This window comes from Eucalyptus grandis, chromosome 9 (assembly GCF_016545825.1).
Source record: "Eucalyptus grandis isolate ANBG69807.140 chromosome 9, ASM1654582v1, whole genome shotgun sequence".
Taxonomy (NCBI): domain Eukaryota; kingdom Viridiplantae; phylum Streptophyta; class Magnoliopsida; order Myrtales; family Myrtaceae; genus Eucalyptus; species Eucalyptus grandis.
The window spans coordinates 860,591-884,826 of NC_052620.1; the positions used below are offsets into that span (position 1 = coordinate 860,591).

Sequence of the window (24,236 nt, forward strand, 5' to 3'; positions counted from 1 at the left end):
TGCTGCGTATAGAGGGTTCCTGCGAATCGCAGGCTGCGATTGAGAGAGAGAGAGGCAGGATCGCAGGAGCTCGGAGAGAGAGAATCGCAGCTGCGATTAAGGGAGAGAGAGTGCGCGAAAGATCGAACAGAGAGAGACAGAGAGGGGTCAGTACGCTTGGGGGGCGCCTTTTTTATTCTTTTGAACTATATCTAAAAACCGGTTCCAAAACCGGTCCGGTTCCCGGGTGAGTCTTCACTCGGAACCGGGAACCAGACCAGTTCGCAGCCCTGTTTTTCGGGTGGTTCAGTCTGGATTCCGGGTAAATCCGGCCCGGTTGCACATCCCTAATTATTATTGGGTATGTGATATATAGGTGAGATTTCGATTTTTCTTACTCAAAGTATCAATTATAGGACGAGATTCAAAATGGTCAATCACTCCAACCGTCCCACTATCTACGTCGCGTGCAAAATATGCATAGTTGTCCTAGAGACAACGTACCTGTGGAAAAGTGAATGGAATTATGTCTCCATACAACAAAATACAAATGAAATTTTTCAATGACTGGACAGATACTCCAAATGCTAGTTAAAATGAAAAATAGCATATACACAGAGAATTTTTTAATGTACATACTTCAAAACGTACTAGAAAAATAAGCATATCTGCTGTACTTAAAAGTATGATATCAATTCATGTCATGAGGAAATGACATATGATTAGATATGATTAACTAATTATCCAGGAGCCTTTAACGTAGTTATTGGACTTAGAGCGATAAGCAACGAAGCCACTAGTCACCTTTTGATGATCATAAAGTTATTGCTGCACAATAGGGATGGAATAGATCAACAGTAACTTGAACATCTTTCTTGAAGATGCACTCAATGTGCTTTTCCAAATACACATTGATTAATTTCTTAATCTCTAATCAACCCCAAAATCACCCTAAAAAAAAACACTACGCTTGAAATAACCCCATATATGAGATAGTACCTTAATAGTAGTTGTGGGTGGAAGGGTTAATGGATATGGTTGGTGAATAAAGAAGTAACCAATGTCAGGAAGCATTGCTATTTTTTTTTCCTTGAATTTACAAGGTTCTTGACTATCCGGTAAGGCATGTATATCGATGGAAATTCTTGGAAGAGCTGAAAAAATGGAAATGAAGGAAGCTGGGCATTCTCTTAACAGTGTTTGCTAGTTTTCCTACCCACACCTTTTTGTTCCAATTTAGTTATGTGAGGAGTGAATGACATAAAGGTTAGTATGACTGAGAACAAAGGCTTGCACTATGGCAGATCAAGAAATACAATAGGTTTATGATTTTCTTTTAATAATTTTCTCTAATTTGTCTGTGAGTATTGCATAAGTTATCAACCAAGTGCATTTCTTTTTCTTTATTATGAGAGATTAGACAACGCATGACTATGTTAAGGATGTGTCGGGTAGTTTTTACCCTCTCTCTTTCTTTCTTTTTATGAATTGCAGTGTGCACTATTACTCATGTTAACTAATTTTTACTTATTCAAGCCCCAGACCACTCAATTATCTATCGAAATCTACTTCTATTCTAACAAAGAAGCAGAACCAAAATTGTAAAATATAGCCGGGACATCAGGGGATGATGGAATTGGGGGTAGTTGAGGTGATGGCCATAGTGAAGGCTGGGGTCGAGTTCATGTTCTGGGGACCCTCGTGAAAATTGAAGCCGATGCTAGGGATAAATGGATCATGAAAGTTGCTTTCTCCCAATTAGACCTGTTAAACCTCATAAATCCATTTTTTTTTACCCATATGGATGTTAAATAAGTTAATATATGGTATAATAATATTAAGTAAATAAGTCATAAATACGTATCAAATGGATCTTTGTAATGGGACTCACCCGATCGACCAAGAACCGATAGGCAAAAGTCTCGCCAGGCCGAATGGGGTGCGTCGAAGCCCCGCCAATCTGCAAAAACCCAACCCCAACATCATCAGTCAACGTCCCCACATGGACTGAACACCTTCACGATACAAGCTTTTTGATGTCTTCGTTACTTACCGGTCTCACTCCGTCGATCTGGATCGCGAGGTCCTCCTTCCCCAACCCGCTGGTGACCTCGATGATGAGCCGGTCTCCTTGATAAGCCGATATCGTCGGGCTGGGGGTTCATCCATTTATGGCGACGGATAGCTTCCGTTAGCCCCCTGGCGGCGTGAGCTCGTACTTCGCTACCCACCTGTAGCGTCGTGCCGTGTCCTTCGCCCCCAAAGGCATGGTCGTCAGTACCAGAATGCAAAGCAACCCTGCAAGTAATGGAGCCATCTTTTGCGCATCCATATCGAAGAGGCAGAGAGAGAGATTTCGAATTTTATTGTACAGCCAACGGATGGAGAGGGCGTTTATAATGGAGACAGGGAGGGAAGTTGGAACCCAATCGTGATGATGTTGAATTAGAGAGGAATTACATGATACGACGAGCGGATGGAGAAGGTGTTTATAATAATGGAGAGACGGAGGGAAATTGGAATCGAATCGTGATGATGTGTGAAGTTTACAAGCCCTTTCTAGAACTGGCACGAATAAGGTTGCGTGCGTAATTCGACATCTCCTTCCACACGAGCCCCCCGCCACTCCATTGGCTAGAATGATGTTGAGTAGTCATCTCTACTAGGATTAGTAAGCATGCCGTGAACGGTGGCACCACTTAAACCACATATCAACATGGTACACCAAGACTTAGAATATGTCGAATCCACTCAACTCAACATAATACTGAGAAACGAAGAAGTGAAAGTGCTCGAGGTACCCGCAGAATGGCGCCAATAACGGTGAAGGAGATGAAACAGAAAGCAATTTGGTTCTCCCAGTTGACGTATTTCCGTCAGCTTGAATTACCAGGTTAATGGAGTGATCGTAGGCGTCTTTGCACATAATCGGATCAATCTTACATATAACAATATGCTCTTTAATTCGACACGATAGAATACTTCCATGACCCCGAAATTGCCACCAGCAAGGCCAATAACAATATTAGCTTGTGTGATTCTACTAACATTGACGACTCCGTCGTTTGTGATCAATCAAAGTGCAAGAATGGCTTGTTTGGCTGAACCAACCAGATGGTGCCACAGAACCTCAAAATGTTCCTCTTTGCTATTACAACTAGAGAGAGAGAGAGAGAGAGAGAGACGCAACTATTCCTACAAATCTCGCAATGAAACCATCATTATGTACAACAAGCAACTTTCGTAAGAAACTAAGAATTTTGTGTTTCCATCGTTTTGAGAAGCCTAAATAGCCCAGCTGCTTCCCTTATCCGTGAAAAGTTTATGCAGAAGGCTTGGACTTCAATCAGGATCTCCTTGACTGCCCAAAATCATTAACATACAGAAGGCAGAAAAACAAATCGTGTGAGAAACAGATCATCCCACCAATATCGTCCTACATGACACTGAATCTTCTCTTTATCCATTTCGCTATAGCTGGAAGGCAAACTCAAAACAAACAGCATGCAGATTTCGTTCCGTCACATGGATTTTGCTTCATTGTAGAAAAAGAAAAACAGAGCCCACAATCTTCTGCAGATATCAAATTCTGCAGAGGCACGCAGAACACACAGGACTCCACCTTCGAAGGCCCAACAATAATAGAAATAAAGGACAACCCAACGCATGAAGAAAATGAGCAAATGCGAACACGTACCATCAATGTGATTGTTCCGTATCAAACTCTGCAAGAAAACACATACAAGTCTAACGAGTCTATTCTGCATGTATTTGTCCTGCCAAAAAGATGAGATGAGCTATAAAGACAGTAGTTAAAATCAACTGCTATCTAGCTATCAGCATTTGCAACGAAAGAGACAAGACAACGAGCTTTGTGGGCACTAGCAATGCTGACTGCGCCAAAATTTCTTACTCCTGCATGTTGCCACATACTAACATCCTTTCGTGTTCCAAGTATACAGTTTTTATCACCCAACCACAAAATATATATTACAGGCTTCAAAACATCGGAGGTAGACCATTGGACCTCCACTTCACCTGTGCTTCCACCAGCTTAATCAACACTATCAGACAACAGTACCACTACCAGTGTACAACTACACCGTATATCAAAGTTTCTTGCAATTCAATTGCCGTGAAAAAACTATCCCATGCTGCACGATCTTTATGATAGGTACATACTCCAGATCCACATCTGCTAGGCACCTCAAAAGCACCCAAATCCCCCTCTCTCTCGACTTTCTTTCAATAAATTGCCACCTACTCAGAGAAAGAAAGAACAGCTACCTTCTACGGATTTGTTGCTGATTTTGCAGCGCCTAACATCAATTAGTGATGAATTCACTACTAAGCATCAACAAACAAAACTTACGAAGAAACACTAATTCAACGCCTCTCGAACAAATTCAACAACACATTGTTCGAAGTTCCCGCACAATTGTAGAACCAAGGAATCGAATTCAAAGTCCAGGTCAAGTATTACATCAACTTAATACAATTAGGATGTGCCAGGCGTTACCTGATCTTCAGCAAGCTGCATGAAGCCCAGAACCTCAGCTACACATCCTTCAAGTCATCAGTTTCCATGGCCTCAGTCGGCAGTGCTAGTCCATCGCCTCTGCTCTCCAGTCTCCGTCGCCGTTGGTCACTAGGGACTCTGTTTCAGGGAGACAAACTTCTTCTCTTCGTCGCCTCCATCGTTGGTAGGTGACGATCTTACATCCATCAGAGCTCGGTGCTGTCAGATGGGAGACGAGCTGTCGTGATGCTGAAAGTAGCGTTGCTGGACAATCTTGCAAGTCGTTCTGTATATCTGCTTTGATCGTTCCATGCATAAGTGGACCCATGGGTTTCGAATATGTCGATTCATGACCATACTCGAAGAGTAAAGCTGGATCCATTAGATCTTGAAGCTTAACTTTTAAATCTTCCTCCAGTGGCTCGCACATTATTCGGAATCCACACTTTTTCAGGACTCCACCTGATACTTTAACACTAACTTGTACATGACTCCCATAAATTTGAACAGGATTGACAAATCCCGACTGCGTAGGGCTTATGAATGATAGAAACAAGGTGTGATTTTCAACGGGAGTCCATTCACGCTTATACAGCATTTGGCCATTAACTTTTGATTCTATGTGGTATGATTGTGACCCATGATCCTGTTCATCAGTACTATGAACAACACAGAGAACGAATCCAAGAAACTTGTTGTACAAGTCCCTAGAAACCCTAAAAGATACAAAACCATTTTCAATAGGGAGGACCCACTCTGGAAACATTGCTTCAGGAAGAATAACATAGTAAGCCTGTTATAAGATAAACAGTTAGAAAGTACCCGAATAGAAGAATTCAATTTTGAGTTTAGTAAGTAATCCTAGCGAATTCCACTCGTGACTAGTTCTATAAATGAGTGGAGATACATTAATCCTTGCTTATAATAATATACAAGTCTCATGTGATAGAAATGATTCTTATAAAAGAATGGAAGCCACCTCCATCATATGCATGCACGTGTAGAACCACTATAGATTTATTTCCTTTTCTTAAGCTTCCTATCTATTGTTTTCTGCTGTTGCAATATACAAGCACACACTGAATCCAGCATACACTGCACATTAATGTGTGTGTGTGTGTGTGTGAGAGAGAGAGAGAGAGAGAGAGAGAGAGAGAGAATCTTACTAGGCGAAACGGGTATTTATAAATCACCTCGACAAACTCTCTACCGTCAGAAACATATGGATAGGAAAATCTCCACTCATTTATAGATTTAAGGCCACCTGGGACTGCAATACTGTATGGTAGACTCAAGACTTCGAAATGTTTGCGCTCAAAGGATGTTGGAAGGCTAGTTATTTTGGTCCCCGTCAGATTTAAATTACTCAATTTGGGACAACGGGAATGATTCTCGAGAAACCCCAATTCAAGCAGACCACTTCTAGAAAGGTCTAAAAATTTTAAACTTGGAAGTACGATCTTCATAGATGGATCAGCAGAATCATCGTACTTTGGAAACCTAATGAAGGATGTGCAATCCGAAAGTTCCAACTCTTCAATGTTATGTAACTTGTATATACTAGACGGAAGACTTCCCAGATCCTTGCAATCAGATAAGACCAATACCCTCAAAGAAACAAGATTTTCTATTGATGATGAAAGTTCTTTAATAGCAGTCCCTTTTAACGAAAGATCTGTCAGGCTTTCAAGTTCATGTGGAATATCAGGGAACCTTTCCAATTTTTTACAATCTGTAAGCTGAAGACACCGGAGTCTTTTTGTCATGAGCACACTTGGAAAAACACCAAGTTGAGAGCACCCATATAAAGTCAACTCCCGTAACTTCTCAAGATATGCAATCGACTCATGGGCTTCTACCATGTTTTTACAACAACAGAGAACCAATTCCTCGAGATGTGGAGTATATGAGAGGTCAGGGATACGAATTAGGGACTCGCAATAACTGAGATTAATGTACTTCAATTGTTGGAAGTCCTGCAAATATGGCGGAACAAAAATCTCAGTCAAAGTTACTATGAACTAATTTGCTAAGAATTGCGTGCTGTATTGAGAAATAAGTAAACACTTAGAAACTTTACTAATAATTATAAATCTATACATATATGTGGTAAGAGAATGGATTTAGAAATGACAAATAAAAAAGCTAATGAATATTGGTCAGAAGTGGGCCACGTGGTAAAAGTATGCCCTGTGTCATGCCATGTGGCAATCAGAAAAATAAAATGAAGCGACATGCGGCAACCACGTGAAGGCAGGCCACTAACAAATTTAAGCCACATGTTATGCCATGTGCCAATTGTAGAAGTAAAGTGAATGTCATGTGGCGAGCACCGAAGTCTGGTTTAGACTATATATAATAGCTTTATGTCAAAAATATATATTCTATCACAATGAATTTTTCCCAAAAATTAAGAAACCTTTTAAGCCATTTAAAGACAATGAAACCAACTTTTTAAAACCTTTTGAAGAAAGAAAGTTCATGTATTCAACTCAAAACCTAGCTTTGACTTTCAATTAAGAAACTAGCGGTATACCGTGTGGATCTTGTATATTATTTATAAACGCACATGCATTACGGGCAAAATTTCTAATATATATTTAATTTCGTCTACTTAGAAATGCTGCTCTTCGCAAACTGATTTAAGCATTTAAGAATGCCTTGTTTTACAGTGTAAAGCATTCAAACCTTGAAAATTCTTTTTCTTCGGCATTTGTTTATAAAATTTCTTTGTATTGTGTATGAGTTTCTAATAAAGCTGTTTCACTTAATTTTTAAATGCCAATTTTGCTGCACGTAAACATATTTCCTACTCAAGTAATTAGGGTCATTTTGAAAGGGGGAAAAAAGAGAAGTGGCTTCAAAAACTAGGGAACGCCACTTCATTTCATGTTCTAGGACATGTAATACACATGTACACATACAAATGAAGTAGACAATGAAGAGGTCTGTGTAGGTAAATGCTCACCTTAAATTTTTGAGGCACTATTGTGACACTGGCTTGCCTCATATTGATTCCCACTAATTCCATTGAACCAGAGGAATATGTAATCTGGAAAGGACATCCAGGCCATTCAAACCATCTAAGCCACTTAGGAAGACATAAAGGACCTTGGCAAGAACCCTGCACGTTGTGCAAGATGAGCAATCTCAACCTTCTCATTTTTGTAAAAGCATCAGGATGGATACACATCTCTGTCGACTCAGGGAGCTTCAACACTATGGCTTTTACAGCACAATCTTCCTGCATATGCAAGATTATTTCGATTAAACATATTTTTAGTAATTAAAGTCAAAGATAAGGAGCACAACTTTAATCGTAACCATAAGTCTTACCTTGTCATTGGACAGAACCTTGTCAACATCATCATACAACCATAGTCTGCTGCGTCCTCTGGGATCATCAGGACATTTTTGGTTCACAATATCCTTACCCATCAATTGAATTAAGTCATGCATTTCTAGGATGTCAAACTCAATTCTTATCAAGGACCTCTTAACAAGAATTTGAAATCCTGCAGTTGTCTGAAGATCGCAACTTTCGAGAACTTTCTCTGTATCCTGTCTTGTCCCCCCTTTAAAGAAGCAAGCAATGTCGAGAAAGATTTCTCTCTCATTTACATCGAGTCCCTCATAACTAATTTTGAGCACATCATTAATGTTTTTGTCAGGACTCTTGGAAAGTTTTATTAGTGTACTTTCCCATACATCTTCTGTTTCACCACATAATAAGGAACCCAACACCTCAAGTGCTAAAGGAAGACCTTTAGCATAATTCAGGGCCCCATTTACTAGATCTATTCTGATTTGGTGCGTCTGAGAAGCGTGCTTATTAAGCAGCTCATGAGCTTGACTGTCATCTAGTGCTTTAACTTCATACACATGATCTTGATATATCCCCTGACAAGTTAGCAAATGTTTATCTCTTGTGGTAATGATGATCCTACTCCCATTACCAAACCACTTGCCTTCTCCTGCTAAAGCATTTAACTGGCGCAGGTCATCCACATCATCAAGGATCAGGAGAACTTTCTTGCGACCAAGTCTGCGTTGTATTATATTAATACCTTTATCAACACTGGACACTTCTAATCTTTGCTGCAGTAATAATGTATCTTTTAATAATTTTTCTTGCAAAGTCACTAGATCCTTGCAACCTTTTGAAGTTTCTCGAACATTTGCCAGAAAACATGAACCCTCAAATTGTCTAAAAGTAGAATTGTATAGGGCTTTCACCAAGGTTGTCTTCCCTATACCTCCTTGTCCCCATAATCCCACCATCACAACATCATCATTAGATTCAAGGTTTAGCATTGATTTTAGCATAACCACTCGAGATTCTATCCCAACCGGGTGCTTAGCAACATGCAAAGGCATTTGGTCAAGATGATTGGAGATCCATTTCACAATTTCTTGTATATGCTTCGACTCATCTCTGACAAAAACAGAAAAGTTTTAGCAATTTGAATAAGCAATTGCAAGCAATCACTGGCCAACAATAACAAAGTAGTGTGTCACATTTTTAGATAATTACAGCCAAAACAAAATGTATTCCCCACTTAGTTGAATTAGAACTCAGAGATAACAAGCTCAGGATTCAACTTTTAGTCAATCGATTCATGTATCTATCTACATAAGTGATTCATGTTCTTGATTCACTTATTCTTCTTTTTGACTATTAACCAAAAGGAGCTATTTAGGACGAACTTTGAATGGCAATTAAGATTTTGATCCGAAAATTATTAAAAATCCCTGAAGCACACTGTCATTGCCTTACACAGTCTGTATAGACTAATTATCCTGTATCAAGCGTTGCTAACTGCTTTATTCCTTCTGAAGAAGAAATGGGGTAAGTGCAATAATACTACTTAAACATTTTGTCCATTGGTTGATTAAATTTTAATGTTTTATCTTTTTCAACTGAGTTTGTAAATTTTTCAGCTGATAAAGCCCTACTGTCTAATTTCTATTACTGGAAAGAGCCATGTGTCCATTCTATGATTTTCTTTTTTTTTTGGTTTCAGTCTATTTCATGGTTAGCCATGTGTGAGTAACGAGTTTAACACTAGGTTGCCAAAATTGAAAATATGTCAAACTCAATTGACCCAAACGAAATGCAAACAACTCAAATAGCCCACAAACAAAACGTTTAGAGCTTATATTATACTTTGAGGAGGGCAACAGGGATCCAAAAGAAAGAGCCATAGACATTACGAAGGAAACGGGGCTTAGCAACAGCCAAAATCAGAATAAAATTGTCCCATGCTCAAAAATTGATGTTTTGCTTCCGTGCCAGTGAGTTTCAATAAGTTCTTCAGTACCGAAAATATTGTCAGTGGAAAAAGACTAATAAATTTATGAAATCACCAAATTCTTTTATAATTAGCAGATAACCAATTACTAACTCACCAAATTTGATTTTCATTACTTACGGCCTTCAATCTACTAACTTTTATATGAAAATATCAACATAAATTAGAGCTACTTAACAACTTTTGTCATATTAACTAATTACCTACTAGTTTTGAGCTACCAACTTTTACTAATTACCAGTGCTATTTGTTCTTTTAATTTCCCAACTTTTCTATTGGATAACCAACTCTCATTTGAGTTACTCACAAACTCATTTTAAAAATTGCTAATCTTAATTAGAGTGGCTTACATATTTTTTCCAATCAAATTATCAACTAATTTTGAGTATCAAATTTCATTTGAATTACTTGTCAAGTTTAATTTTCTTTTAATTGTCAACTTATCTTATATTTTTGCCATATTTTTGTTTATCTTTTAACTATATCTTAGATTTACCAACTCATGTACGAAATTACTAACTTTAACTTAAGCAACTTAAGAATTTTTAGGATTTATAAGATGAATCATCTATACATATACTTACAAAGTTACAATCATGTGTGCGTCGATTAACTAATTTATTTATTTTTGTGAAAACAATATTTATACTTACTTGTAAAGATTAGTTTCTTACACAAAATATGAACTCCACTCTACTTACCCATCATTCAAATGCCAACCGGACAAGCTACCAGCATTGAAAAGAGCTTCCTTCCATCTCTTTACTTTGTCCGAATCCTTCCCGAACTTGGACTCGTGCTTGTCTAGAGCTCTTCGATAACTCTTCTTCCCTCTCTCACTTCTCTTGGTTCGACTTTATAAAACACGGGCAGAACAGTGAGGTTCCCTTGGTCCTTGCACTCCATAATCTTCGCCACCTCTTCTAAGCACCACCTTGAAGAAGCGTAGTCCTCGGAGAAAACGATGACTGCGATGTGCGATTCTTCGATGGCCTCCATAAGCATCGGCAACATCTGGTCACCCTTTTTCAGTTCTTCGCTATCCCTGAAAGAGTGTATTCCATCCCGGATTAAAGCTTGGTAGAGATGGCCGACAAAGTTGAGACGCAGTTCTCCCCCTCTGAAACTTAAGAAGACGTCATAAATCTTTTTGGGTTTCAATGAAGAAGCCATTGGATAATGGAGTTTAACAAATCGGCAACAACTATGAGCTAAAGATTTGAAGCTGCGGTTTCTAGGGGTGACTGGGTCCACGATGGGTAGGTTTCAGACTTTGCGACCTTGTTTGCACTGGATCCTATTTTGGAACCACCCCGTTTGGTCCGATTCTAGGGTCAAACCCCGTTTCCACTAGAACTTGTTTTACAACCACCCCATATCCTATATGGCTTTGAATTTTACATTAATATGCGAGAAAACAACATAATCCTCCTAATTTGTATTGAAACATTAAGCGCCAAATAATGTGGCTCTGCAACCGTATAATCAGCAACATGGAAATCAACACCCCATTAGTTTATATGTCCTCTGGAGGATGCAGTTGTAATAATGTCCAAATGCTCCATCTGTGCTGATCGATAGAGCAAGACAATCCCAGAGTCCAACAAAATTATGGAAGATCAGGCCAGTTTTTAATTCTTCAAGGGTGCAAGCTGTCCAGAGACCTTGAATCAAACCTACCAAGTTTGGCAAACCAGCCTCAGATAAGCGCAATCGAGACCTGCAAGGAAATCAATAGAATCTTCGCATTAGCTTTGGAGAAATTGATGATGGACATGAACCATAAGGAATCAACTGAAGGTCATCAAAGTTGCTTTCCCAGGATATTCCTAACATACGTACTCCAAAAGCTGTATATAAAGACACGTATGGTGATTAGATGATGTCTGTGATTTATATATCATCATCAACCTTGCGCTTGCGTGATGGAGGAGATAGGTTTTCTTTTTGGTCGAATGGAGGAGATGGGTTAAGCATGAAGAGTTTCCATTGCTTTTCATGTGAAACATGCATGGCTTCAATATGCACACATAGCTAAAACACAAAGTGTAGCTTCCTTAAGACTACAAGGATGACTCTCTCTCTCTCTCTCACTCAGCTACACAAACATTGTTTAATCAGCGGTTCAATAATAAACTAGTCCGAGGGGGCCTAGTGAAGCAGAAATTCCCCAGGTACTTCCCAAAAACACAGACCCACCAAAGGTCCAAAAGAAGCATATCTCCCAGATTTTACAAGAGTGCCATATAAGAATTTGAGCAGCCACAGGATCCTCGTCGTCATATATTTCTTTGGGTTATTCCACAGGATAGAGATACAACCACAACCGTATCCCTAAATTCTCATCCTCTTTGATTTGTCTCTAAGCCGTAACACTTCTGGTCTCTGAGGCCTCGTAAGATATTGCTCATTGGGTCTCTCACCAGTCTCTGTCTCTCCCTCTCTCTCTCTCTCAACAGAACAATCTTATATTTTAGGTCAGTAACATACAACCGCAAAGCCCAGATCATCCAATCCTTCGGAACCGAACCTCGGACCCTCCCAAAAAGGCAAAGGGAAAAGGGGTTCACCAAAAAAAATTCAATTTCGGACTCACCTCGCTCTGGAATAGCTGTGTCGGAGTCGGCGAGCTGCAAAGAGAGGCGATGGCGACGAGTCTGGGCCCAGCGACAAGAAGAGGCGACAACGGTGCGTTCCTGCGGCGCACCAACAAGAGGCTAATCGGCTAACGACGATGGTGGCTACCGGCGAGGGTGCGGTGGATCTAGGGCTGCTGGGCGCAGGCTTGCTGCGTATAGAGGGTTCCTGCGAATCGCAGGCTGCGATTGAGAGAGAGAGAGGCAGGATCGCACGAGCTCGAAGAGAAAGAGAGAATCGCAGGCTGCGATTGATAGTGCGAAGGATCGCGCAAGCTCAGGAGAGAGAGACGCAGATGGTGAGAGAGAGAGAAGGGTCAGTGAGTGATATGGAGGTGAGATTTCGATTTTTCCTACTCAAAGCATCAGTTATAGGATGAGACTCAAACGGGTCGACCACTCCAATCGTCCCGGTATCTACGTCATGTGCTAAATATGTGTAGCTGTCCTAGAGACACGGTACCTATGGAAAAGTGAACGAAATTATGTCTCCACGCATCAAAATACAAATGAAATTTCTGAATGACTGAACAGATACCCTAATGTTAGTTAAGATGAAAAATAATAGATACACATTAGGAATTTTTTAAATTACAAACTTCGAAATGTACTAGAAAAAAATAAGCATTTTTTTATGCACCTACCAACTATGAAGTATGGACACGTCAACACGCTCGGACACGCGCTGACTGCGCGTTGGATATTTTGAAGCGTGATCAACTTTTCTTAACACGTTTCGACACGCGTATCCAAAAGACGATGGAGGGTGGAGGCGAGGGCGAAGAAGCAGAGACGAGGCTGCGAGTGACGGCGAGCCCGTGACGGCAAGAGACGGCCAAAGAAAGAGTAGAGACTGAGGCGAGAGCCGCCACTCTGTGATGCTGCGATGGATCGGCGACGAGGCTGCAACACCACCATTGTGATGAGGATCGAGAGCATGTAGAGATTGAGAGGAAGAGGAGAGGAAGAGGAGTTGAAGGGGTCATACGAGGAGGAGGAGGAGAAGGAGGGCGTTGCTAGGGTTTTGAAAAAGAAACTAAAATAATAAAAAGGGACTTGGCATGTTGGAGGGAGGGGGAAGTGATAGTAGAGATTGAGAGGAGGAGGAGAGGAAGAGGAGAGGAAGGGGTCGTACAACGAGGAGGAGGAGAAGGAGGGCGTTGCTAGGGTTTTGAAAAGGAAACTAAAATAATAAAAAAGGGACTTGGCATGTTGGAGGGAGGGGGAAGTGATAGGCTCATAGAGGTGGTGGGGGAAGGAAAGAAAAGTGAAAAATTTGTGGAAGGGGGAAAGAGATGAGGGAAAAAAAGGGACTGGGGTTGGGGGTGGACCGCCCGAGGAGACTTTTTTATTTAATTAGAAAAATAATTAAATGAAATTAAAAATTAATTTCGAAAAATAAAAATATTGAACGTTGAATGATGATAAATTTTGGTTATTGTATAATATCATGGATTTATTTTAATAAGTTGATTCTAATTTATTGTTAGTCATTAGTTTCATCAATAACTTTTGTCAATTCATTAATATTATTAGTGTAAATTCATTATAGACTCTTTTATAAATTTGAATCAAATTAATTAAAAATAAAAATATTCATTTAATATACAACGCGTTCCAACATGTGAGAATTTCATATTTTTTAGGAATGACATGTCATGTCGTGTCATGTCGCGTGTCCGTGTCATGTGTCGGTACTACTTAGCCTACCAATATGATATCAAATCATGCCATGAGGAAAGGACATATGACTAGATATGATTAACAGATTATCTAGGAACCTTTAGCGTAGTAAGCAACTTGAACGTCATGGAATAGATCAACGAAGTAACTTGAACATCTTTCTTGAGGATGCACTCAATGTGCTTTTCCAAATACACCTTCATTAATTTCTTAATCTTTAATCAACCCCCAAATCACCCTAAAAAAACAATGCGCTTGAAATAACCCCTATATCCGAGATAGTTACGTTTGGTCGTTTTGATTTTTAATTTGGATGGGACTGGATATGATAAGATATGAAATCATTGGATTTTTTTATATCCTATTAATTGTTTGGTGAATCGCAGTATTAAAGTCGGATATATTCACATCATATAATATATATATATATATAAATGGCATATCATATAAAGGTATATAAATGAACCTAAATGTTCATAAACGGAGATGATAAAAATCTCTCGTAATACTATTCCTTAATTTATTTTTATTTTATTTTTTCTCTTTTTTATATTATTTTCTTTTTTCCCCTTTCATCATCATTATTTAATAAAAATTTATCAAATAGGAAACTGTACTAACATACCTAAAATACAAAAATACCTAAAATATATAATAAATATAAATATTTAATTTATAGATTAAATGTTTATTATAAGAAAGAATTAAAGTTGAATATATAAATTAAAATAAGATTACTTAAAAATAAAATTTATATTTTCTTAAATTAGAATTCAAATATTATTTATATTGAAATATAATTTCAATTTTGTTAATTTCATAAGTTTGTTATTCGAGAAAAATAACTTTTCTATTATAAACATTAGAAATCATATCCACATTTATTCTATCTCCTCCATGGGATAATTTTATCTTGCCTATATCCCAATTATATCCAATTTTATCATGTCCTGAGCGAGCACCAAACATAGGATAAGATCATTCATATCATATCTCGAATTTTATCCCGACTGCCAAACGTAGCTTAATAATAGTTGTGGGTAGAAGGGTTAATGGATATGGTTGGTGAATAAAGAAGTAACCGATGTCAGGAGGCATTGCTATTTTTTTTTCCTGAATTTACAAGGTTCTTGACTATCTCGTAAGGCATGTATATCGATGGAAATTCTTTAAAGAGCTGAAAAAATGGAAATGAAGGAAGCTGGGCATTCTCTTAACAGGGTTTGCTACTTTTCCTACCCACACCTTTTTGTTCCAATTTAGTTATGTGAGGAGTGAATGACATAAATGTTAGTATGGCTAAGACCAAAGGCCTGCACTATAGCAGACCAAGAAATACAATAGGTTTATGATTATTATTTTTTTATAATTTGTCCGTGAGTATTGCATAAGTTATCTACCATGTGCATTTCTTTTCCTTTATTATAAGAGATTAGACAACACATGACTATGTTAAGAATGTGTCCAATAGTTTTTACCCTCTATTTTTTTCTTTTTTTTTTTTTTTGAAAAAAATTGCAATGTGCACCGTTACTCATATTAACTAATTTTTACTTATTCAAGCACCAGACCACTCAATTATCTAAGCAATCGAAATCTACTTATATTCTAACAAAGAAGCGGAACAAAAAATGTAAAATATAGCCGGGACATTAAGGGGTGATGGAATTGGGGGTAATTGAGGTGATGGTCATAGTGGAGGCGATGGCCGAGTTCATGTTCTGGGGACCCTCATGAAAATTGAAGCCGACGCCAAGGATAAATGGATCATGAAAGTTGCTTTCTCCCAATTAGACCTGCTAAAATGTCTCATAAATCCATTTTTTTGACTCATATGGATGTTAAATAAGTTAATATGTGGTATAATAATATTAAGTAAATAAGTCATAAATAAGTGTCAAATGCATCTTTGTAATGGGACTCACCCAATCCACGAAGAACCGATAGGCAAAAGTCTCGCCAGGCCGAATGGGGTGCGTCGAATCCCCGCCAATCTGCAAAAACCCAACCCCAACATCATCAGTCATCGTCCCCACATGGACTGAACACCTTCACGATACATGCTTTTTGATCTCTTCGTTACTTACGGGTCTCACTTCGTCGATCTGGATCGCGAGGTCCTCCTTCCCCAACCTGTTGGTGACCTCGATGACGAGCAGGTCTCCTTGATAAGCCGATATGGTCGGGCCAGGGGTTCATCCGTTTATGGTGACGGACAGCTTCCGGTAGCCCCTTGGCAGCGTGAGCTCGTACTTCGCTACCCACCTGTAGCGTCGTGCCGTGTCCTCCGCCCCCAAAGGCATGGTCGTCAGCTATGTAGCACCGACACGGACACGTGACACGTGACACGACACGACACGACACGTCGACACGTCATTTCTTAAAAATAAAAATTTCGACACGTTCCGACACGTTATATATTAAATATATTTTTATAAATAAATACATAAATAAATAATAATAATAATAGCCTAGAATTAATTTACACAAAAATATTAAATAATATCATTCATTATTTTAATTTGTTACAATAATACACAAAACTTAGAGGGAAAAAACATTGTTTAAAGAAAAATGCTGAAATGATATTTTTAAATTTATTTATTTATCATATATAGCATTTTTTATTACTTCTTTTAGAGTAAAAGACTTTTAAAAAATAAAACAATTCTAAAAAATGAAAAAAAAATTGACCCCGTATGTGTATATTTATAGCAATTTTATTACTTCTTTTATTACTTCTTTTGTGTATATTTATATTTTGACCCCTCAAGTATTAAAAATTTTTAAAATTGACCCTGTGCGTGTCGGAATCGCGTGTCGGAATTCTGGACTCGCGTGTCGGAGCGTGTCGGAAAGAGTTGACCACGTGTCGGATTTTTCGACACTCGTTGACCGCGTGTCGGAGCGTGTCGGACACGTGTCGGAGTGTCGGACACGACACGGCGCTTCCGGAGTGTCCGTGCTACATGGTCGTCGGTACCAGAATGCAGAGCAACCCTGCAAGTAATGGAGCCATCTTTTGCGCATCCATATCGAAGAGGCAGAGAGAGAGAGAGATTTGGAATTTTATTGTACAGCCAGCGGATGGAGAGGGCGTTTATAATGGAGACAGGGAGGGAAGTTGGAACCCAATCGTGATGATGTGGAATTACATGGGACAGCGAGCGGAACTGAAGAGGGCGTTTATATTAATGGAGAGACGGGAGGAGATTGGAACCGAATCGTGATGACGTGGATTACATGATACGACGAGCGGATGGAGAAGGCGTTTATAATAATGGAGAGACGAAGGGAAATTGGAATCGAATCATGATGATGTGTGAAGTTTACAAGCCCTTTCTAGAACTGGCACGAATAAGGTTGCGTGCGTAATTCGACATCTCCTTCCACACGAGGCCCCCGCCACTCCATTGGCTAGAATGATGTTGTGAGTAGTCATCTCTACTAGGATTAGTAAGCATGCCTTGAACGGTGGCACGACTTAAACCACATATCAACATGGTACACCAAGACTTAGAATATGTCGAATCCACTCAACTCAACATAATACTGAGAAACGAAGAAGTGAAAGTGCTCGAGGCGCCCACAGAATGGTGCCAATAACGGTGAAGGAGATGAAACAAAAGCGATTCGGTTCGCCCGGTTGACATATTTCCGTCAGCTTGAATTACCAGGTTAATGGAGTGATCATAGGCGTCTTTGCACATAATCGGATCAATCTGACATATAACAATATGCTCTTTAATTCGACACGATAGAATACTTCCATGACCCCAAAATCGCCACCAGCAAGGCCAATAACAATATTAGCTTGTGTGATTCTACTAACATTGACGACTCCGTCGTTTGTGATCAATCAAAGTGCAAGAATGGCTTGTTTGGCTGAACCAACCAGATGGTGCCACAGAACCTCAAAATGTTCCTCTTTGCTATTACAACAAGAGAGAGAGAGAGAGAGAGAGAGAGAGAGAGAGAGAGAGAGAGAGATGCAACTATTCCTACAAATCTCGTTTTGAGAAGCCTAAATAGCCCAGCTGCTTCCCTTATCCGCGAAAAGTTTATGCAGAAGGCTTGGACTTCAATCGGGATCTCCTTGACTGCCGAAAATCATTAATGTACAAAAGAAGGCAGAAAAACAAATCATGTAAGAAATAGATCATCCCACCAATATCGTCCTACATGACACTGAATATTCTCTTTATTCATCTCGCTTCAGCTGGACGGCATACCCAAAACAAATAGCAAGCAGATTTCGTTTCATCACATGGATTTTGGTTCATTGTAGAAAAACAAAAACAGAGCGCTCAATCTTGACCCACATTACCAAAAACTATTTCAGATGTCATAATCCCTGCAGATATCAAATTCTGCAAACGCACGCAGAACACACAGGATTCCACCTTCGAAGGCCCAACAAGAAAAGAAACAAAGGACAATCCAACGCATAAAGGATTCTTACAGTTCTTCAATGTGCCCGATCTCAGGATATCCTTGACTCATGGATCTCAACTCATTTTGTTTTACTTTGGTTTCGCGTGGGTTAGCAACCATGGAATCTTTCTTTTCTCTCGCATTCGCTGCCCATCGAACTCTCTCCATATATTTACACAAACTTGGAAATTTTTAACAGCGTTCGGCCCATTACAAGTGATACAGTAAAAAGGAATTTACTTGAATTGGTGATGGTTTATCAAGGATGACAAGACAATAAAAGCTTGTTAAAGTGGTTTAGACAAGTGAAACAATGACCTTAAGATTTTTTTGCCAGAAGATGTACATTTTGATGGGACCGTATTGAGAAAGGTAAATGAGGCCTTGGGTTCTGCCAGGGGAAACCATGTAGGGATCCCTTGTTCGTAAAAGGCTTTAGCTATTGTTGTCAGGTGTGGGGATTGCAAATTCATTTTAATGATTACCATTGAATTCAATATTGTATCATATTATATTATTCTCTATATGCATGCTAGTTAGCTAATCTAATAAAATTGGTTTTGTCCTTTAGAGTGCACTGCGGCAACAACAATTTGTACGAGAAGTTCCAATACAATACAATCTCTGCAACGAACCTTGGTATGTTTTATTTTCCCATTTGTTATTTCCAGCAGTTTGTCTTCTAGAGTGTAAAGGATAATTGTATTCCGATAATCAAAAAAGAAAAGGGTTACATATATATATATATATATATATATATATATATATATATATATTTGTGTGTGTGCGCGCTTAACCCTACTCATAACTAAGTTATTATTTTACCCTTATTACTAACAATATTTCTCAACACTCCCCTCAAGTTGGGATATAGATATCAAATAATCCCAACTTGTTACATAAGACGCTCACTCTATTCCCCCGTAGAGATTTCGTAAAAATGTTTGCGAGTTGATCCTCCGACTTTGTGTGTTGAAGAATAACGTCACCTTTCTAAACTTTTTCTCACACAAAATAACAATCAACCTCAATGTGCTTAGTTCACTCGTGGAAGACTGGATTTGAAGCAATATGAATGGCGGATTAATTATCACAATACAACACTGATGGATTTGATTGTGACATTCCAATCTCTGATAGTAACATTCTCAACCATAGTAATTCACTTGTCACATGTGCCATAGCACGGTATTCAGCTTCAGCGCTTGATCGGGAAACTACATGCTGTTTCTTGTTTTTCCATGCAACTAAATTATCTCCAAGAAACACACAATAGCCTGAAGTAGATCTCCTATTCACAGAACATCCAACCCAGTCGGCATTAGAAAAACCTGCAGTGTTTAAATGGCCATAATTCTTGAACTGTAGTCCTTTACCTGGCGCTCCCTTCAAATATTTGACGATCCGAAGTACAACATCCCAATGAGTGGTACGAGGAGAACTCATGAACTGACTTACTACACTAACCACAAAGGATATATCAAGTCTTGTAATAGTAAGATAGTTTAACTTACCAACTAATCTTCGATACTTTGCTGGATCATGTAGTAATTCTCCATGTTTTGCATCAAGTTTCATATTGGGATCCATAGGGGTATCGACTGGCTTTACTTCAAGAAATCCAACCTCGCCAATGATGTCTAGTACATACTTTCGTTGCGATAAATTGATACCAGCATGTGAATAGGATACTTCAATACCAAGAAAGTATCGAAAGCGTCTTGGATCTTTAGTACTGAATTCTTTATTAGAAATTGCTTAAGTTTTTGAATACCACCTTAATCACTGCCAGTAATGATGATATCATCCACATACACAACTAGAATGATACAACCAGTCGAAGACACAAAGCTGAAAACTAAATGATCTACCTGACACCACTTTAATCCAAATTTGATAACCGCATCACTAAATCTACCAAACCAAGCACGAGGAGATTATTTAAGTCCATACAAAGCTTTGTGTAAATAACATACCACATTCTCTCCTTGAGTAATAAACCCAGGTGGTTACTCCATGTAGACCTCCTCAGCCAGATCACCATGTAAAAATGTATTTTTGACATCCAATTGATGAAGGATCCAGTCAAATTGCACATACAATGAAATGAAGACACAGACAGAGGGAATTTTGGCCATGGGAGAGAAGGTGTCATTATAGTCGACACCATAAGTTTGAGTATTTCCCTTCGCAACTAATCGTGCCTTCAATCGATCAAGAGTACCATCCGGGTGAACTTTAACAATGAACACCCAACGACAACCAACAGATTGCTTATCAGTAGATAAGGAAGTAAGCTGCCAAGTTTTGTTTTGAATTAGTGCCTGCATTTCATCTTCCACGGCATGACGCCAACCCGGATGAGCAAGAGCTTCAACAACACTACTAGGCACATAAATAGAAGACAACGACGAAACAAGGCAGAGAAGGTAGGAGATAAACGATCATAGGGTAAAAAATTTGAAATAGGATGACGCGTAGTGGCACAATTAGAAAGACCAGAATAACGATCAATAGGACAACCAACACAAGAACGTGTACCTTTTGGAGAAGCAATGGACGGTTCAGGATCAGAGGCTGGCACTGCAACTGATGGGGGAATAGATGAATTAGGTGCTGATGAAGGCTGTATTGTCATAGTTGGAGCTGTACTTCGTCGATGATAGGTGCGGTCAGCAAACTTAAATTTTTAGGAGATAGCCGGAGAGATGGAAGGCAGTGGAAGCATTGGTAGTACACAATCATCACTATCACTAGGTGTTTGTGGAACATTTTGAGAAGAAAAATATGACTGATCTTCAAAGAATGTCACATCTGTAGACACGAACACACAACGATGAGTAGGACTGTAACATTTGTATCCCTTCTGAGTTCGAGAGTATCCCACAAAGACACATTTTTCAGCACGAGGATCCAGTTTATCAAGACCTAGAGTAAGACTATGTACAAAACAAACACACCCAAAGACCGCACATTTTTCAGCACGAGGATCCAGTTTATCAAGACCTGGAGTAAGACTATTTACAAAACAAACACACCCAAAGACCCGAAGAGGTAAGGAAAAGATAGGACGATTTGGATGTAAAATTGAGAATGATGTCTTTCCTTGAAGAACAGAAGTTTGAAGCTTATTAATTAAATAACATGCCGTAAGAATAGCATGGCCCCAAAATGTTTAGGTAGATACATATGAAACATGAGGCAGTGGGTGACATCAAGAAGATGGCAATTTTTACATTTAGCTACGCCATTTTGTTGTGGAGTGTATGAGTAGAACGTCTGATGAATAATACCATGATATTCTAGAAAGGGCTAGAAACTGGACGTTGTAGCAAGGTATTCTCTAGCATTATCTGACCGTAAATGTTTGACAGAGATATTATATTGATTCAACACTTCGAAATAGAACAATTGAAAACAATGAAAAATCTCTATACGATCTTTTATTAAGAATAACCAAGTCATTCGTGAAAAATCATCCACGAATGTAACAAAATATCTGAATCCAGAGACATCAGACACAGGACATGGACCCCATACATCTATATGAACCAACTCAAATAGACTAGACACACGACTCTGAATACGGGAAGGAAAAGAAGCTCTATGATGTTTACCAAACTGACAAGCTTCACATTGAAAGGAACTCACAAACTTAGACTCAGGTTATAGACGTTGAAGTAGGTTTGGTGGTGGATGACCAGCACAACAACGCATCTGATATACATCAGTGGATATCTGTTTCACGGCTGTGGTAGCTAACACCTTTTTATCAAGGTAGTACAAGCCATATGATTCATGTCCCCCACCAATGATCCGTCTAGTCCTCAGATCTTGAAAAACACAAAGAGAAGAGTAAAAGGTCACTGAACAATTTAGTTCTTTGGTCAACGAGCTAACAGAAATCAAATTATAAGGAGATTTTGATAGGTGAAGGACAGATGACAAAGAAAGAGAGGGACTCAAATGAGCAACTCTCATACCAGTAACTTGAGATTGTGAACCATTTGCTAATGTAACTGAATTCTATAATGAAGGAGATGTAGAGTGAAAAGAAGACAGTAGGTTAGAGTTACCAGTCATGTGATTGGTAGCTCCAGAGTCTATAACCCAAGAATTAGATGATGTAGACAACAAACATGATGAACTACCTTTAGAGGTTTGTGCCAGAGTAGCAGTAGGAGTTGAAGATCCTGTCACTTGTTGAAAGCGAACCAATGTATCATACTCAGCACGTGTTAATGTAACTAAATCGCCTGTCTTAAGAACTTGAGTTCAACTTGGTGGAGCCATTAAGGGAGGACAAAGAGAATCCTCAACCTCTGCATATGCAGCAATAGGTGGTTTGAGCTCTGGGTCAAGTGTATAGCAATAAGCTTATGTATGTCCATCTCTTTGACAATGATGGCAATAGCAGGAACCACGACTATTTCCAGAATTGATGATGGCAATAGCAGGAACCACGACTATTTCCAGAATTGATGGTACCACGAGTCCCAACTCCCCCTTCACGGCCTCCATGACTTCCACCATGAACAACACCACGTCCACGACCTTGATAACCACGACCTTGAGCTCCACGCCCACTAGAACCACAAGAAAGCATAGCACTAATCTCCACTACTGGCGTGGAAGAACTCTTCTCAGGAATTCTAGAATGGAGAGCTTGGGAGAAGACTTCATCTACTGTGGGAAGAGAACTCTAAGATGTAATATGCTGACGAAGAGATGAATACTCAGGCCCCAATGACTTGAGATATAATATTACCCTCAAATCCTCTTGGCGTTTAGCCAAAACCTCTAGATCGTTCGAGGCAGGAAGATAAGTATCCAATCGTTGATAAAGAGTGGTGAACCAAGCATGATGATCAGACAATGATTGATCTCCACGTTGAATATCAAATAACTTTTCCCACGTGTCACATACTTGCATCATATTATTTTGCCCCGAATAGAGTAATGCACACTTATCCCAAACCGCTTTAGCGAAGTCACATTGAATAAAGTGAGGACTAACCTTAGGCTCCATGCTATTCCACAACAGGGTCCGAATCATCGCATCTCCTGCAATCCAATCGGCGCCTTTACTCATGTCAGACGGTATTGTAGACGTGAGATAGTCTAGTTGTCTGGTGGCAGTACGATAGACCTCGACCGCTTTAGACCAAGATGGATAATTAGTTCCATCTAACTTGACAGATGTTAATTGAAAATGACCAAAAGGAGATCCATAAGTCGATCCGTTGGTCGCCATTAGTGAATAAAGAATGATTGAGCCTAATAAATGAACTTCACAGTTGCCAATACTTAATTCCAATAATTCAATCAAATACACAAAAATTCCAAAGAGAAAGGCTTCAATCGAATCACCATACGAATCACCAAAGCACCAGTATGCTTATTCTCAATATCTCTATTGATTCAATGCAAATCACTTTCAAGTGCGGAACAGCAACTCTATCCTCTGTAATAACTAGCAAATCTATCCTTCACAATGGCCACTTCTAAATTTTTGTGCAGTACAAATAATAAAGTAGGTTACCGTCCACCACCAGAAAATATCTCATCATTCGCCGTTTCTAGAAGCCTTTCTAGCACTCCACAGCCAGCACAAAATTTTTAATATTAATAATTAATATAATAGAAAGCATCCCATCATGTCCAGCGGTTAGG

The 24,236-nt window shown here is 39.1% G+C and overlaps 2 protein-coding genes and 1 long non-coding RNA gene across 4 annotated transcripts in view; all 3 read right to left on the reverse strand.

Moving 5' to 3' along the window:
- Window positions 1–2,977: 2,977 nt before the first annotated feature.
- On the reverse strand, window positions 2,978–3,843 carry LOC120288270. Its single transcript, XR_005546564.1, has 2 exons — window positions 3,677–3,843; window positions 2,978–3,340 (listed from the first exon to the last, which is right to left on the reverse strand). It is a non-coding gene; the product is annotated as an uncharacterized LOC120288270 (long non-coding RNA).
- A 740-nt stretch (window positions 3,844–4,583) lies between these two features.
- The window catches only part of LOC120288231 (probable WRKY transcription factor 19), a 32,287-nt gene continuing 12,634 nt past the window's right edge, over window positions 4,584–24,236 (reverse strand). The window contains exons 3-4 of the mRNA XM_039301857.1: window positions 5,692–6,474; window positions 4,584–5,291 (exon numbers count right to left, since the gene is read on the reverse strand). Of these exons, the coding sequence (XP_039157791.1) occupies window positions 4,584–5,291; window positions 5,692–6,474 (1,491 nt within the window). The remainder of the gene's footprint in view (window positions 5,292–5,691; window positions 6,475–24,236) is intronic.
- Window positions 17,952–24,236, reverse strand: part of LOC104418001 (CCR4-NOT transcription complex subunit 11) — a 33,369-nt gene continuing 27,084 nt past the window's right edge. Inside the window, exon 13 of one of the 2 annotated variants that reach the window (XR_005546563.1) lies at window positions 17,952–18,107. The gene's annotated coding sequence lies outside the window, so the exon portion shown is untranslated. Of the gene's footprint in view, window positions 18,118–24,236 lie in introns of both variants that reach the window. The other variant, XR_005546562.1, reaches the window with a different exon arrangement.